At 33.8% G+C, this 19,102-nt stretch overlaps 1 protein-coding gene across 1 annotated transcript; it reads right to left on the reverse strand.

Moving 5' to 3' along the window:
• Positions 1-193: 193 nt before the first annotated feature.
• On the reverse strand, positions 194-18,971 carry LOC116775458 (sister chromatid cohesion protein PDS5 homolog B). Its single transcript, XM_061524459.1, has 19 exons — positions 18,738-18,971; positions 12,639-12,728; positions 10,518-10,712; positions 9,931-10,121; positions 9,211-9,418; positions 7,804-8,850; positions 7,322-7,499; positions 6,659-6,847; positions 6,361-6,454; positions 6,084-6,267; positions 5,579-5,800; positions 5,261-5,398; positions 4,924-4,983; positions 4,572-4,731; positions 3,884-4,002; positions 3,060-3,203; positions 2,542-2,706; positions 2,177-2,272; positions 194-1,774 (listed from the first exon to the last, which is right to left on the reverse strand). The coding sequence occupies exons 2-19, from the start codon at positions 12,717-12,719 to the stop codon at positions 1,673-1,675; spliced, it is 3,573 nt and encodes a 1,190-aa protein (XP_061380443.1). The 5' UTR covers positions 12,720-12,728; positions 18,738-18,971; the 3' UTR covers positions 194-1,672.
• Positions 18,972-19,102: the final 131 nt, after the last annotated feature.

The following is a 19,102-nucleotide window of genomic DNA, read 5'->3' on the forward strand; positions in this document are numbered from 1 at the left end:
ACACTTCACACACACACACTGTGATACACACTTCTCAGCTGATAGACTTCCCGCCGCATACGCAGGTAGAATAAAAATAATTTTAATCAATTATGATTTAAATGAAGGTAGTCGTGGCGCGGTATTTCAATGACCAGAATTACATTACCTGTAAGGTGGATCTCGTCCTTGTAGGTGTGTTTAAATAAATAGCTTATTAAATGTAATTTATTATTTATTTTAATACATAACTACAGAGAATCATCACTGCGAGTAACGCGAGCCGTCGGGGCCTCAAGTTTTTGGTACACTTAAAATTATTAAGACACAAAACAATTTTAAAAAAAAAAGAATTAAACATTAAGTTAGATAAAAACGTGGACATCGAAACGTAAATATGCCATAGAGTTGACGTTTACGATCTTTGTAATAGCTCTTTGTTAGAGCATGATCAGACCAAAACCATTGCTTTAAATAATACACATACATTTATAATAAACAAACACAATTCTCCGATTCATATTTTTCACTACATAATTATATTAATAGTGTATGTAATCACTGTCAGAGCCTCCTCGCATTCCCAGCGGCGTTTCACGGACGTTTTTCCAACGGGATAAACGCTACAAAAAAAAAACGCTCGTTCCACTCCTTTCTCCTATTCAATTTACGTTCCAACGGCCACGTGATGATTTCAATAACAATTGTGTCTTGCATACAATACACATGATTTCAAAATAAAATTATCATACTGTCCAGTAAACGGAGGAAATTTGGCCAAAAAAAAAAAAAATAATAATAATAATTCCATAGCAATAATCAATGTATTACGCTGTATAGTTTACATATCATGTGTACTCGGGCGCGCGAGACCGAAACTTAGGGGTGAAAGGGAAAAAATCGACCAACCGAAAAAAAAAAAAAAATCAAAAGAAAATTACATCTAAAACAACGAGCAAAAACTGTATCATTAACTTACAAACAAACGCTATTATACACTGTTCTCCTCCATTACATATTCTCTAGTCGTTAGTCCCTCGGATAACGGAAAGTCCCTTCAAAGGGAACACATTTTTTTTTTTGTATGAAATAAAATTATTCAACCCGGATCAGGTTCCGTGTCCGAACACCGATATTATAAAATCTAAACAGTTTTGGACCGAATCGAAACAATCGGAGAGCATGTCTCACAACACAGTATTATTTTGATGCACGTATTAAAAACATTTTTTATACATTAGACTCCGTCCGTAGTCTCTTTATAAAATTTATGTATAGACCAGTCCATTGATAAAAATTTTCTATATCCTTCCAAGGAATATGAGTCTTGTCTTCGAGTTAGAGTCCTATAGCCAGTCTTCATTAAGCGTAACATCTGACTGGAAGGTACAGGATGTATTCTTATATTCAGGCCGGTTGTGACGTCACAGATCCCGTACAAAACAACGTTCAAAGTTATTAACACTATAAGAATATCTTGATTTGTTATAGCTATATTGAGAGGTGAAAGTAGGTAACAAATCGATTGAATAGAATACTCATTTGAACACGCGATTTTTTTTTATATATAAATTTAATAGACCTATATTGACAGTGACATTAGCAGATATATGACATTGACAGACGATGACATTGACAGACACAGATTAAATAACAGGTCGCCAATTATAGAATACATCCCGGTACGTAAAATTCAGTCGCTTAGGGCGCGTTTTGTTTGCGGTTCATCCACCTCGGTTTCCGGAGGTTGTTCGATCCCCGGTAGAATTATTTGTGTTTCCGATGCCTCCGAGGGCTGAAAAAAATAACACATATATATAAATCTAACGAATTGAATAATCTCAATCATAGTTTCAGTCCTGAGACATGGTGGAGAACAATTCAATATGTGGTATAAAAACAATCTCAAAAGCTTATCTTAGTTGATATATAAGGTGACATCGGCAGTCCATAAATGCTAACATAAGCACAACAATAAATAATCCAACAAAAACAGTAATTCATATATATTTTTCTGTTTCATTAAAATTATTATCTTAAGCTGCACAATCTAACATTTGACTTAGCATTAATACTCTCAGTTCTCTGGATTTGCTTGGATAAGTTACACCATTGTGTACACCGCTTTATTTCTCAATTATTCTTATTGCATATAAATTACTGAGGAGAATAATCCTTATATACACTATATAGTCACCTCTACATCATTAGTATTCTCCGAATCCTTGTCTTGTCTGGGACGTTTCTTTGCCTTTGTATTTGTTTCCGTTGTACCCTGGCGTTTCGGTTGGAACTATAAAACATGTAATTATAATGAGTAAGGTATTAATGAGTTATTTCTAAAACATTTAATGATTTAAATATAAAAGTGCTTTCTAATAACAGAAATATTATAACCTAATTATAAAATAGCTATATATAAAGTAGCTTTTATATGTACCTAGCATGAATATATATTAGTAACATACATTACCATTAAGTATCAGAGATGGTTCAGTAATTTTTTAATTCACTCACACTCAAAAATCCTCACACATGTTAATATATGATAATAAATTTAACCTGTAGTTCTGGCGGTAGGAAGACCCTGGTGTTGACGAAGAAGTCAGGTTGCGGGGCGAAGTACATGGTCGGTATGCGAGCGTCGGAGGGGAAGTCCCGCAACTCGAAACTACTCGACCGCGCCCAGATCACGGACATGGCCAGGTCACACGTGGCCCACAGTTTCTATAACATTTGACATACACATATATTAAATAGGAAACAAATAAAACTCAATGGACAACTAAAATATATATATATATATATATATATATATTTTACCAGTTCCGTGTTATATATATTTTTTCATCAAGTATTTCACTTACAAATAACCATTAAAATTGTATTATAATAAGTTTGTATAAACTCAAAGTTACTGTGGAGGTACACTGGCGTGATGTGCTGTTATGATACAAAAACTTAACTGCTTGGATATAATCCGTTTCATTATGTTAACTTTTGTGTTTATTTAGTATTTTTAAACAAACCACCGTAATGTGCGTCTGGCTTAACTCTGTATAACAGTATCATACACTTACATAGTTAACCGAGTCATCGGTCTCGTTGAGAGCGTCCTTGTGACTCTTCATCCTTTCCACCAAGCTCTTGTAGAATCCGTAGCAGTAGAAGTCATTGCGTGTTATGAGAGGTTCCAGTATGAACCACAGGCATTGCTTCACCACCTGTCATTGAAATTATATATTGATACAATTAATTTTTTTTAATTATAAATTCTTAAATTATTATTTTTTTGTACCGACTAAAATAGAAAATAATACCCGCTGTCTTCATAATGTAGAGCTAGTATGATATATCATAGCCAAGATAATAAAAATATATATATATATTTATTAAGTTGTGTTATGTAATTTTTTCTAAGGTTAACATCGATGAATAAAATGATTGTTATGTAACGTAATCTTGAGTTACTCAAAGTCTGTTTTAAAACTAAGTTATAATATAAATAATTTTTTTTTTTAATAATATACAAACTTTGATATAATTAACATCAAAACTATATATAGGGAGATGTGTTAATTAATGTTTGGTGTTTATTATAGTACTGTCCTACAAAATGGCTGAAGCCAGTATTTGTAGCTTCCAAACACAAGTTGACACTCAGTGTTGCCATCACAAAATTAACATAGGCTCAGTATTATGATTATTTATAAGTAATTACAAACATTGGTTTCAATATAATTAATAGATATATATATTTTTACTATGTACCCTTAATCTAGTATCAGGTTCCCACAGTTCTATCTCGGCAATATTCACAGGTACATTAATTTCTAATTCTAAGGATTATACCTTTTATATAATTATTCAGGCACAGATGGCGCCACTTGTAACGATAGCTCACCTTAAGCTGCTGTACATTATCGTGTGCTGTGAAGGCCGGGTCGTGGGCCAGTACCGGCACCGCGAACACCATCATGTAGTCGGGCAGGATGTGAGGCAGTTGACTCACAGCTCGCTCCACTATTGATACAATTAATACAGTCATATAACCACAGACATTTTATTATTTTATGTAAATATGATGCAAAAGATATTTAATTGTGTTAAAAACTTTTTACTCTATAATAATATTGCCACATCTATAAATATTTCCTCATGTCTCCTAATACCTCCATATATATCATTATATATAACATTTTACTGTACTCAGTTAAATGAAACTAAGCTTTTAATATCCAGACGTTTCGGTTACTTTGCAGCAACCGTTATCACGAAGGTACAATTTTAGTCTTGAATCTTATATGTTCATTGTTACTTCCAGTAATGTCCCACAAAACGGCTGAAGCCAGTATTTATTGTTTCCAAATACAAGTTGATACTTAAATGTTGCCATTACAAAATAATAATGCTTCAGTATTATAATTAATTATAATCAGTCATAAAAAAAAAATCTCTGTAGTATATTATGTTTAGTACAGCACAGATGCTGAGATGTAACAAAAATACCGACAAATTTAAATTCCAAATACATATACATTTATATATTTCTACTATTTAAGCAAACTATAATGTATATAAAGTATAGCCACCCTTGGTCCCGACGGTGATGTTCCTGACGTACTCTCTGCGTCTCACCACGTCCGCCAGCATGTACTGCCTCACCAGCCCGCGCACCCGGCGGTCCGGCTCGCGGCCCGCCAGCGCGTACATACCCATGAAGTCCAGCGGCAGACACTTGTTTGGTATACCCTGGAACCAGATCAGAGAATCATATAGCGTTCATGTGTATATAGCATTATCATTAATTTTTTTTACTTATATCTGTTGAATTAAATAGCTTTTCTTGTTATTATTTTTACTAAGCTGACACAATTCTGACACATGTAATGGTGAATTTGGTTTTTATTGTCAATGTAAACAAATGTATTTTATTTTACATACTTTCGACAATCCTTTATGAAGTTTAGCTGCAAATGCTTCCCTGACTTGTGGTACGCTATCCTGTAAATAAAATAACACTTATATCAATATATTATTTTTATACATTATAATAAGGTTAGAGCATTAGTCACCACGCTCGCTCAAGGCGGTTTGGCGTTTTCAAACTTATAATTTGAGATCATAAGTCCAGGTTTCCTCAGAACGTTTTCCTTCAATGTCTGTTGGTGATGTTTAAATACCCTTAGAAAGAACAAATGACTCAGAACAATCGCATTTGTATGTGTAATATTCGTTAACATAATTATATGTTAGAAACAATACAAAGAGATACACCCACCACCATGAGATGTGACAGGTTATAGAACTGGTCCGCAGTAAACTGGTCTCCGACCCCCTTCTGTTCGCATATCTTTAACATGGCAGCACCGGCCGCCAGCCTTAGGTGAGCCATCTCAGCTCCGGACAACTGCTTCTGCTGTTATTACAAACAGGAACATTTTAATTACATGAATATATTTATACTAAAATATGCAAAAACTTTTTGGTATAGCACATTTTCATGTACGAGAGGTTTAAGTCATAGTGTAGCTAAAATATATAAACATTCAAAGTAACAAACAAACATATCTCTTTTCCGAGATGCTTCTCTACACACCTGTAACAAATCTCCCTTATGTACTATGAAGGCGTTCAGCATCCTGAACGTCTTCTGCGCCGACAGCTCGTCCCTCTTCAGACCCAGCAGCCAGCGCGCCATACACTTCAGGCCCTCCAGCTTGCAGCGAGTTTCCTCTGGCAGATCTTCTTCCGGACACCAGTCCCCTTCAGGAGCGTTGGGTCCACCGCCACCTTCCCGCACTAACAGCTCTTTTACTATCTGTTAACAATAAAAGTATATATAGATGTATATGTACATGAACATGTGTTATTTTTTCCCTGAGTCCTATTGATTTTTTTAAACCAATAATCAGGTTTTTCTTATAATATCTATTAAAATATTAAAATCAGCTCAAAATAAGTTAAACCGACTCGAATTACTCAGAAATTTATATACACCATATGTATTTTAAGTTAGGTGAAGAAAAAGATTTTTGACTCTTTATTAATATAAATTGCTTTTAAAATAATCGTTGTTCTGTTGTGAATATAAATTGTCTCACCTTCCTAGATACAATATTTTTAATAAGCACAGGGAAGTTATCAGGTAAGTTGTGCGCTATGTGTCCGAGTGTAACGATAGCCGTGCGGTAATGTTCCGAATGGGGACTTAAAGTAGTTTTCAATGTTTCCAGTATATCCGTGAAAATTTGGGATCTCTGATCGGGGACGTTGACGAAAAGGCATCTGGAATAGAAAATTAATTAAATATTTAGCATAATAAAGTAAAAGTAAGCATATTAAGCCCTCTTAACTTTCATATATATGTAGGGTGTATACCTCACTGCATTTTTGGCTTGTTTCGGCGTACCGACCTCCGCATAGGCTTTGCATAGTGTTATAAGTTTCGGGAACAACGCTGGACACGCCTCACCTGCAGGACAGGCATACAATTCTTATGATTAATACAGTATGAAAACGACAAAAATGCTTTTCAAAATGATATTTAAAAAAAAACCGTCTTTACGGTTTTAAATATTTGGTGAATTCAGCACTATAATGATACTATGACATTAATTGTTATACAACATGTATGTGTATGGGAGCGTGTATGTGTGTGTGTGTGTATACCACTCACTCAAGGGTCTATATTTGCCGAGGAAGGTGAGCGCGGCGAGCACATGCGGCGCCACGTTCTCCTCGTCCAGCTCGAGCAGCCCCGTCAGCCGATGCAGCACGTCCTCGTGCAGGAAGTGAGCGGGGAACATGAACGACAACATCACCAGCAGCTTCAGACCGCGCTCGGCCGCTTTCTTTAAATCGATACCTGGAATGCGTTCATATATATTATAGATACTCTGTTCGATTTCAACTTATATTAAGGAACACTTGTACTAAAACAGATAAATAAAAAGATATTCATTAAAATTAAGCGACTATGGCAACATAGCGTAACACTCAGTTCTGTTTCTCATAACACAGCAAAGCGCTTGAAATATTCATTATCGGACGTCTTATCTACTATGTGAGTACAACATTCTACCATTTATATATATACCAGAATTATTACGTATGTTTGTATATGACTAGATTTTCAAGTAAAAACTACTAAACAAAATACTTTCACTCAGATTATTACGCGTTATTTAATTATTTCTAACGACACACTCCCGACGTTTCGGTAACTTCGCATCGACCGCGTCACGGAAGCGAGATGTGAATGTCTGTCAGTCGGTTCTGTTATCTATCTGCCGCCAGCGATTTCTTAATTTTCAATGGACAGATTTAGTGTAACACTAACCGCACTCCTCCGCTATGGAGGGGTCGTTGCCCCTCACGGCGCCCTCTACGTAGCCAACCAGTATGAGCAGGGACTCGTGGTCCACCATCACTGAGCTAACTCGTTCCAGCAACATTTTGACCGTGTTATAGTAAAGGTTGGTCATCACCGGCTGACCCAACTTCTTTAGGACACTCGACTGAAATGATAATATTAAAATTATTATTATTATTTGATTCAATATATTTTAATAACTGAATATTGTATTTTGTAGTATTTTTTGGGTATAATTAGTGGTGTAAGCCCATTTAAAATTAATTAAAAAATTTATTATATACATTATACTGAGTATATTTATACTGTTCTGATCGATAGTAACGTTTTTTAAGTATTTTGGATTTTGTTATATTTAATTTTTTAAGTTACAGAAAAGATGAGTTAAAAACTCTTCAAACTATATTAACTAACAGTTTTAACTACAAATATGCAATCCATCAACTCACAGTGGTGCGAACACAAACTTCGCAACTGACATTAGGATTTAATATCGTCTCCATCCCTTGCAGTAACTCCGGCGCTTTTTTCATATGATTCGAGAATTTATTCAAGAACTCCTGAGCCTTGACGGACTCTGGCAGGAATTTGGAGCTTATGTGTAACACTTTAGAGATCATTTCCTTCTGTACCGCCGGTGTGGGCGGCTTCCTGTGTAAGTCCACCCACTCGGCCACCGTGCGCCTCACAGCGAGCTGATGTTTCTGTAGCTCTATGAACGCCTTGGTGGCGTTGTCGTCCACGTTCGACATCAGATAGTATAATTTCTTCATTCTGACCGTCGGCGGCAGGGTGTATGGGACGAGTGAGGTGTTCAGTAATCTCTCAACTAGCAACCTGTCTTCTAGAGCTGTCATGTAGTAGCCGTGTAATATTTTATCCTTAATCCACTGCACAGCCTTCTCGGTGGCGGGCGGCACAGATTCCTCTGTTAAAAACTTCTTGTATATCATGGCCAGGCCGGACATAGCTTCTTTGCGGATCTTGAACTTCTTATCTAAGGTCCTCTCGCGGACGAAATGCAGCAGATCTTCGGATGCTGCGACCGCTTTGAAATCTCTCTGAGCTGTCGCTATGATAGCCATGACGACCTCATAGCGGACCTGCTCCTGTGCATCGTGCTGTCTCATCTTCAATGTGTCCGTTATGTCTTTCCTCAGGTCCGGATGGTGCACCAGGAAATGCATGCAGTACTGGACGCATTTTATCCTTATCTGATCTGATATATCGTTGAATCTACCTAAAAATGCTCGCCATAAAGCCGGATATTGCTTGGCGAGCTCCGAACCCGGCTCGGAAAACATTCTAGCGAGCAGAGCCACGGCCGATAAACGCTCGTGAAATTGTGCTGATTTTAATTTACATTCCAACTGTGGCAACACTGAGAGCAAAACAGACGGGCAACACTGATTTAACTCGTATATTAATTCGTACACTTTGGAAAATATGAGAAGATTTTTCTCTTCTTTGCCCAAAATCAGGACGTGGTTAAAGAACTGCAATTAAAAAAAACACACAATTAATACTAATAATAATGTATGCATTAAGTCTATTAGTCATTCGAGCAAGAATCACAAAACTGATTTTACGAACACAATTTTATAGATCTCCTTTTTCCCCGCGACTTCGGTCGCAGGAACTTCGGCATTGTGCGCAAAGAAAATTGAATAATTTACTAAAACAATACACACGCTAACTAACCGTCAGCGCCATCTATCGTATAAAATTGCGAGCAACTCCGGGACTATAGACTATGTTATTCTGATGGCTACGCTACATGACAGCAACGTTCCCGTACAATCTGTTCAGTCGTTTTTTCCATACAAACTTTTCAATGACATTGTTCAGACACTCACTGCTTGTATATACGGCTCCAAGGTCTCGCTTGTCTTAATAATGAGTTCCTTGGCTAGCGTGTAAGCGTGCTTGTGTTCCCTTTTGTTTGGCTCCACCAGATTCAATAGTATCACGTTGAGCAGTTCGTTGGAGACCACGTCGGACTCGGTGATTAGAGGGCAGAGGACGTCAAGCATGAAGGATTTCACTTTCGAAGAGTGTTCCGTACTGAAAACAGCAAAATCATTATTTAATGACGTACAAGTTTTTTTGCCTTGGATATAATTTTTGTTATTTATTTGTTACTGCGTTATTAATTATTATTTTTTTAATATTTAAATATAATTTTCGATTAGAAAATTCCTTAATAACTTAACCTAACGACCTACTTGGTCGTAATCATAAATATAACCATTTCATTCACATACTGAGATCCGTTATTTATATTAAAATCTACAATCTTCTATTAGATAGGCAATCAATATAATTTACTACATCTTCTTTTTTAACAGACACACACGTATATATATATATATATATCATCATCATCATCATCAGCCTATCGGAGCCCACTGCTGAGCTAAGGCCTCTTCTCACATGGAGAAGGTTAGAGCATTAATCACCGCGCTTGCTCACGACGGGTTGGCGATTTCAATCTTCTAATTTGAAATCATAACACCAGGTTTCCTCACGATGTTTTCCTTCACCGTTATATATATGCCATCAAAGGCTACACTTACTTGACAATTTTAAACATAAGTGAGAACAAAGCGCAGAATATTTCCTGGCAGTCTTCAAGTTCAAAGCACATGTTGAATGATTTCACGTAAGCCAGATTCTCCAGCAGGTAGAAGTAACGTTTGAAAGCCGGGTCCTTGGGGTCACGGAGACCCTGCAGCTGGTTTATTAGGAACAGGAATATGGTTTTCACCTGGAAAAAAATTATAAATATCATATTACTATGTACGTTATCGAGCAGCGTTACACGAAAAAGTAGGACGATGTGCAAAAAAATCATTCATAACATTATATCGTTGCTACCTAGTGACTGCTGGTTTGATGGGACGTTGCGAACACGTACTGAGGGTATTATAGGTGTGTTTGAATTTTTTTAACACAAATCAGTTACTTCAAAAATATACAAAATTTTTACACTTGAAGAATAACTTCGCGGGTAATGTGCTGTAAAAAACATATATTCAAAGTACGAGCAAAATGCCATGTAGTGAAATATCTGAATAATAGATCAATGACAAAATAAGTTTCGGAGATTGTACGTATGTATGTGTGAAATATTTTTATGTATGTGTGTTTGTATGTGTATTACCTGTTCCTGGTCTTTGTATGGAGCCTCCGGCGCATATACCCTGAGAACATCAGCTATACAGCAGGCTATAAGGAGTTGGACGTCACGGGACGGATGAGTGAGGAAGAACTCGTCCGCGAGGTGCAGGGCCAGAGGTATGTACTGCTGGTACATGCCCTCATCTTGGCCGAGACCTTGAAGGGTATGCGCTAGAGCCTAGAGGCGAAAGATATGGGAGAAGATATTTGAATTACAACTGCTACAGAGATTTGGAGATTATGATTTTCATCGAATAATATTAAGTTAAATAGTATTTTCGATTATTTTATTATTTTTAAAACGACATACTCCCTCACATGTCTTATATATCGTACTAGTTCCTCGATGCAAGACAGGTGTATGTAGTTTTATTTAAATGAATACTCGCGAAAGTCTTAAATCTCATTACGAAGATAGGCTGAAAATATAACTTACATGTGGTAACTTTAGATTTAATAGACACATGAACTAATTTCACTGGATTAAATTTTTAAAATTACGTACAGGAATAAATTCATAGATTTATTAAAAAAAATTGTAAGTATCAGTAATTGTGATATGATTTTATTTATAACTGAAAAAAAAAACATTTTATTAAAGAGATCTTACATATTTTTTCGAATTCTATATACAATTTAATTTGAATTAAATTTAAAAAAATATATCCGTTCGGCTGCTAAAACCGAAATGAGTGTGGTGTTACAAAAAAATAATTTACATAGCAGAAATTCACGGAGATATTATGTATTGTAAAAACATTTTTACAATACGTAATGTACAATACCTATTGTAATAAATAATAATACATTTCGATTAGTTATTTAGTTGGTGAAACTCACTTTTTTTTATTTTGTCATTTAACATAATGGCTTAATTTATAAGTAAAAACACATTACAGTAAAAGACTCAGTTACTTTTTGCTTATTAAAATATCTTTAGTACTAACTCCATCTCGCCCCGTTTGATGTGTTAACGAGTTAACCCTAGCACTGACTGATACGAATATAATTGAAACCGACAGTTTGAACGTGCATATCATGAGATGTATTGGAATATGTATGTATAACAAACTTTTAAACTATCAGTAGTATGTTTAGGTTAAACTGTTACTGTAAGTAGATGTTAGAATTATTTTTATTAAATCCCGACTTGATCACTTTCAAATGGCTAAGATATTAGCTTGATACATTGTAGTGGGCTATCAAACTAGAATAATCTCAGCATCCGAGCGAACACGCGTGTATTAAGGCGTAATATCAAAATATATCATATTGTTGAAAAGTCAGATCATATGACGCCTGACTTCACACACTGATATACATATGGAATTGATTCGGAGCTTGACCCACCATACCTATGTGTTGAGGTCCGGTGGGTTACATATTTGAGTTTCTGGCATATAAAGCATTTCTGACGCTTTTGTACTTTACATATCAGATTTAAACTAAAATATTTACCATAAGAACGCTTACCATAGACCGACCCAAGTACAATTGTAGGAGGCAAGTTATTATAATTTGTTTTATTTAATACATTTAAGCTATAGTGCCGCACCACGCTAATAAGGGTAATATTATTAAACTATTCATCTAAAGGCGGTTTTCGAAGAATGTCGGTGGTAGAGCCTAGCTGTGGTCAAGTCACTACAGCTCGAGCATGTGCCGGCTCGACCGAGGAAATAATAAAAAAAAAATTTACTGTAATGAAAATATAAAACAATATTTACTACACTAAATGAAAATATATTTTTTCTCTAAATTTTATGCGAAAATCTTAAGAAATCATTATAAAAAATAAATATATATATATATAATCACGTGCTTGGAGACGCACGCGATTGGTGACGAGCAGGTGACGTAGCGTTTTGGCGGTTTTATTTGACGTTTAAACTTTGGTAGTAATTAAAAAAACAACACAGAGTATAAACCGTGTACGTAAAGAGAGGATCTTTATCGTATTTATGAAAAAAAAATCTATATAACATAAGAAATATAAAATTATTGTAATTTATGTAAAACACTAGTTTCTTAAATAATTTCATATTAGATTATATAGATGTTATTTAAATTTGGTTTAACTAAATTAGATCAATCTTCGTCTCACCTTAAGCCTTCTCACAAGCTCGTCTGGTCCTAGGTCATCGGTAATAGGACGGCAGCCTTGCGGGTACACTATTTCCGCCATGCTGCCAATCTAAACAAAATTTTCTAAATCAATAACTGAAATATATACGATTCTATCACAAAATGGAATTTTATTTATATTTTTTTTATTCATCAAATTCATTTAAATACCTTTTCTTTGTATATATAAAGCTTAGCTTTATAATATTATTTTTACATTGATGTCAGACAAATAAATTTAATTTTATAATATTAATTCTACACATTACAATTTGAAATAATTTCTCATTAAACAATACTAATATGAAACAGTATGACATCCGTACAGAATGTATGTTTTTGTATGTCCGTTATTCCGTTCCATCATATCACTGACTTGATAAATGTGAGAGGACATCACGACCATTTTGAATTTAACATCATGTGCACATATGACAAAATAAAGCTGTGACAGTATAAAACTTGTTAAGCATTTTGAGATGTAAAGAAAAGAATTTGACAAATATATGGAGCCTCATATTATCACACACATTATATATGTGTGTGTGCCTAACAATATGTGTGTGTGTGTGTTATGGATATATATATATATACAAGCATTTGACACCTAAAAATAGTATTTATTAAATTAATATATATCCGACCCATTTCCTCATGTTAAATCTAAAGATAAAGCATGATACATAAGATGCGTGGGAGGATATTTTTTTGCTAACACTATGTGTCAAACGGAATTAATATGAGCATTATGAAATTAGTACATATTGCTTTTCTGTTAATTTCAGTCCAAATACTGTTGTTTTGTTTTTTAAATAATTATAAATTATTGGCTAATATATATATTTTTTATCATTATAATTTTTATTCTTTATAGCAGAAACTTAAAAAATATAAAAAAAAGTACCGTTTTCACTTATTAATTTGCATACAATATAGTCTATAGCATCTCATGAGACCATATATTTTTATTAACAACAAAGATTAGTTTAAATTAGGAACACGTGTAGTATGTTAATTATATTGACAATATTTTTGTATGAAAACATAAATATTACTTTTCTTCAAACACATATATATATATATATAATATATATATATGTTATTGGATGTGGTGGTATCATTAATTATTTTTTTCATACAAACTTGATAGGACTCGACTACAAATTGAACCTTATTGGTAGTTGGAAATTAAAAAAGGTTTGAAATACTCTAGTCTATACCAATAATAGCCTACAATGGTTTCACAATATCTGTTTCCTTTGGAACTGTTGATGGCATTTTAAATTCAGTTGCTTGGTGTACTTCATTGTTATCATTTAATTCCTCTTGATTTTCTGACACTGAATCAATGTCTTCATCGCAGTGGATAACGGTTGAGACCAGGACTGATTTATATTTTGTTATGTTTTCAAAATATTTGTTGCGGTAACTGTTTTGCCCATTCACTTGGTGGTAGATTGTTCTCACTATCTAATATCCTTCTACATAATCCAGGAAAGAAAAAAATATGTTGTATTATCAGCACCTTCACCTCTTCTATTTTGTTATGAAATTTACTGTCCATTAATTTACCTCTTTCCATCAGTTTTGATAGGAACCATTTTCATCTACAACAACCCTTTTATATACTGTCCTATCTATTGCAAGATACTGATAGCATTTGCAGGCAAAAAGACCTTACAAGAGTATAAGTGGGATAACCTTCTAGACAGTTGTGGTGGCCTGGAGGTTAAAGGCCCGCCTCTCACACGTAAGGGGGGGGGGGGGTTCGAAACCTAGCAAGTACCAGTGTGATCTTTTCATATGTATTTTTTAAGAGTATTTAGACACCATTGACAGACGGTAAAGGAAAACATCTTGAGGAAACCTGGTCTTATAATTTAAAATTATAAGATAGAAATCGCCAACCCGTCGTGAGCAAGTGTGGAGATTAATGCTCTAACCTTCTCCATGTGAGAAGAGGCCTTTGCTCAGCAGTGGGCTCCGATAGGCTGATGATGATGACGAACTTCCTAGAAATAACATAAATGTAATATTCTCCAGTCAGCATTCCATTTATTCAACATCCTTGGCATCATAATCATCCTCTTATTTTCTGATTTGTTTGTTTTATGCTTTGTTGTTCTATCAATCGTTGTTAACTTCTTAAAAATCCAAGGCTTTTCTATTTACCTATAATATAGAGCTTAAATCTCGGTGCCATTCATAATACGCAGCTGCTCAAATTTTTAAACGCTATTTCGAGTTCCTCCTCCCACGCATTTTGCATCGACACATTAAAAAAATGTTGTCTAGCGTTATAATCAACAAGAATACCGTTTCGTCCATTAAAAATGTGATTTGGTCATTACTTTTCCAGCGGTTTAAGTCACAATTTATTCTTACAGACGTTCGGACGTTCCATTCCAGCTATCGGTCTATTGAGATAAGCTGCTTCTCCAGATATTTCATCGTAGGTTGTTAATTTCGTTTACTAAAATTTCCTTCCTCCTCTCCCTCTGAAGCTTTAAAGATGGTAATGTCTAGTTGGTCAGCAAATTCCACAACTTCCGTTTTAATCTTTGCTACATTATTCTGTCGCTGAATTTAAAACCACGATAATATCGCCGGTCCCGCAAATTTTTGCTTCCTTAATTTCTTAGTGGTTCAGAATGTAATGCACATTCTTAGTATTTCCAAATAGTATCAACAGGAGATAGACTGATGGCTGTGTTTTTCAATATCACTATTATTTTCTTGTTTTTGTATCGCACGTTAATACGTTCCTCATTTTCTGACCACCGTGATCGATCTGATAATACAGAAAAGGATACCAAACTCTTTAATATTGGACACAATAACATTTCCTAGGAACAAAGGATTTTTGGAGTACTGCTATACGTGTTCCCATTCAACTAACAGTCACAAAATCAAGGAATGTTTTTTTTTTTTTACAGAAAAATGTCTCAAAAATTTCAGCACCTTAAAGATTTTGTTAGAATCTTCTGTAAGCTTAGAAATATATATTTGGTGGCATTTATATGTGTACGTATAACCTTGTAATACCGTTAGGTTTTTGGAACCAAACAGAACATTTGGAACTGACTTATTTCTAATAGGAAGTTTTATTTATAACGACCTTATCAATAATTTACACTGGATCTGAAAGGTACCAGTATTTGACAGATTTATATAAAAAATCTGTAGTAAGTGATTTATTTTATAATATATCGATTAAACTACAAAGTCGTTACGAAATCGTAATTACTTCACTTGGGATTTAATACATTATTTTAAACTAACACACCCTATACAGACGCCACTTTCAAACCATTTAACAACTTACGACGTTATAAATCGTTAAGAATCAACTTCGTGTTAATAAAATTGATAGGAACTCCAGATGAGAACGCTAGTTTGTTTATCGAATTTAAATTTTACTATACAGCATGTGTTAATTTCGATTGGCGTTCTAAGAAATTTAGACTCATGATTTTGTACGACGAATTTGCGTATGCGCATCATGGTTGGTAGACTTATAAAATTGCTACGCATTACCGTAGCAGTTGGCAGTTGCTTATAGACACTCAAACTATAAACGTAGCGAGTGAACGTGAACACTCTGTGTTTAAAAGAAATAGTTTTTATAATACGCTCAATAGAGGCGGGAGTTATAATTTAATAATAAATAATTTTGTATGGAATTTTGGATTGACTTATTTACAGTTTCCATGATATGAAAAAACAAAGTAAATTCTATAGGCAGAATAGGGGACATCTGCTTAATGAAGATACGTCAACCATGATCTGGATCGAGCGGTGCTAACTTGCTTTTATAGACAACACCTGCCCCTATAGGTTTAATTTGCTGAAGAATAGGACTAACCATTTGAGGGTATAAGGATGGCTCCGTAAATTCAATCAACATTACCATATTAACTATGCTTAAAATTATGGAGAAATACCAAAGTTGATAAAAAAATGACACAAGGCGGAATATCTAGCATGGGACCAGAATTTAAATTATTGTAAACTTGAAGGGACATCTTTATAGTCATTTATGATAAAACATTATTTTAAAGTAGAAAATTGCATCACAGGGATGTTCTCCACGAAGCATCTTGCAGTGCTAACAGGTGCTCACATAAACAGTGCAGATAAGAGTATATACAGAACTAAAGTCATGGACAGTCTTATATTTTTGGCACAATCCCGCTTTTTTGTCTCTAATGTTCAAAATATAGAATAAGTTTATGTTCAACAAACCCTTATATTAAACAACCTGTGGATCAGTCTGTGATAAAGCCAGGAAAGTCTAAACATTAAAAATACTTCATGATTTGATCTAAGCATACCACATCTTAGACGCAATAACTTTCTCATCAAAGTCACAACGACTATCCAATACTGTTTTTGATTGTTAGAAAATTAACATATGCCATGAACTGAGTCCCTTAATATGTTTAACATGCAAAATATGTTAATGAAAATCCACAATCAACCATTGCGTTGGTGAGGATCACATTAAACAGCTTCACCAACAGAATTTCTAGATTCTAAAAGGGATGAATCACAACCCTAGCCTCTGCCGAACATCAAACAAGTCATTGATGCAGCAAAACTACAACAAAAATACAGTTAAATAATAATATTGATGTAAAACTATTATAGTTATAAGCAAAATACAAATGAAAATCCAATTACAGTACTGGAGCAGAAAATTATCAGGTGTATAAGGCCGGCTATTTACAATAAGGGTTGGGACATATGTACGGGTGATTGTTGAGTCAGTTACATACTTACTTTATTACCAAATACATATATAGAACAGTAGAATAATATCTTTTTTATTTCTCTCTATTTAAGAACATATCTTTATAACAATAAAATTAATTTCGTTACACTTCGTTTATAATGTAACAAGTTATTTTTAAATGTATTTTATATGTTAATGGCTGGAACAGCTTCTAGAAATACGAAATCTGATGATGAAACAATATTACATTTAAATTACATTAAAAAAAATGATTCATACTCATTAAAGGCAAGGATTCTGAAAATTTTCAGTAATTACACTATAGAAACTTTTCACTGTTTTGATTATAATTCTACTGTTTAGTTTAAAATGCTTTACTTATATTTTGAATAATATAAATTATAATATTACACAAATGTGTCTTAAAAAATTGTAATTTAAAATAAAATTCATGAAGGAAAACTCTTGAACCAACTTTAATATTACATTAATATAATGAAATTTTTAATAAGATAAAATAATAAAAACTATTTTTAATGTACATTTATTATTATATTGCATACGGTAGAAGAAATGTCAGAATTTGTTGAATATTTATTTATTATCTGTAATTCAAAATATTTTCATTATAATTCTAGAACATGCTGTGATTTTGAAAGCAAACACCTATGTAATGTGTTGTTAGTCTATTCTTAATTTATCTGCATATTCAACCATTATTATAATCAGTAGAAAAATCACTGAAGCTATTGTAAAATTATGTTTATATTAGATATACATTCATTAGTGAAAATTTCATGATTTGAAATTGTAAAGATATGTTTGATGAAGAGAAGGATGTGAGATTTTGTCATGATCTTTTTACTGTAGTAAAGCTTTTGGGGGCAAAGGCTGTGAAAAGTTCATAAAACCTTAGTTCAAAGCACTCTATAAAACTTATGACATGTAAAAGCAATGTTTTGTATCTTAAAACTCTTATTGTCAACATTTAATACCCAAAACCTAATGACAAATGTGATGCCAACAAACACAACACAATATCACCAAAATGCAAGATAAAATGTATTAAATACACCAAGGATTTCATATAATTCAGTAATAGCTAATTTCGAAGCGTACTACTCAATTGTTTTGAATAACATATTTGCGTTCGTGGTTACTTTCATAGTCCATAATCGCTGTTACTTCGATCCTAATATGTATGCCAATGCTTTACGCATAAACAAGATAGTTTTTCTAGGTTAAATAATTTTAATTTATATAAATATGATACATGTCTACTTACTTTTTAATATAGATAAAAGTTATTTTATATAATATAGTGTAAATGGCTTAAATACGTACAAGAAGGCATAGACGTGGGCCCTGATACTCCGATGTTTACAAAAATCACCACAGAAGTTAAGCCCAAACCAGGGAATCACGGTAAAAACATGTTAACTTTACAATAACATCATTAGAAAACTAAACATACAAATATAATAAAGTCTGTTTAATCTAAATACACAGTAAAGTCGTATTGAAATTTTTTTAACAATCGGTGGACGCCAAACTGCGGGAAAAACTACAGCGAAGTTAGCAACAATTGAACTTGCATTTCAGAAATCAGAGTAGTCTTTAGTCTGTGGTATTCGTTTAGTATTGAAAAAAAATACTATTAATAAAATTATGTTGCAAATAATTGACTTTAACTTCATAGAAGCTATATC

The sequence above is a fragment of the Danaus plexippus genome, chromosome 25, assembly GCF_018135715.1.
Source record: "Danaus plexippus chromosome 25, MEX_DaPlex, whole genome shotgun sequence".
In the NCBI taxonomy this organism is placed as follows: Eukaryota; Metazoa; Arthropoda; class Insecta; order Lepidoptera; family Nymphalidae; genus Danaus; species Danaus plexippus.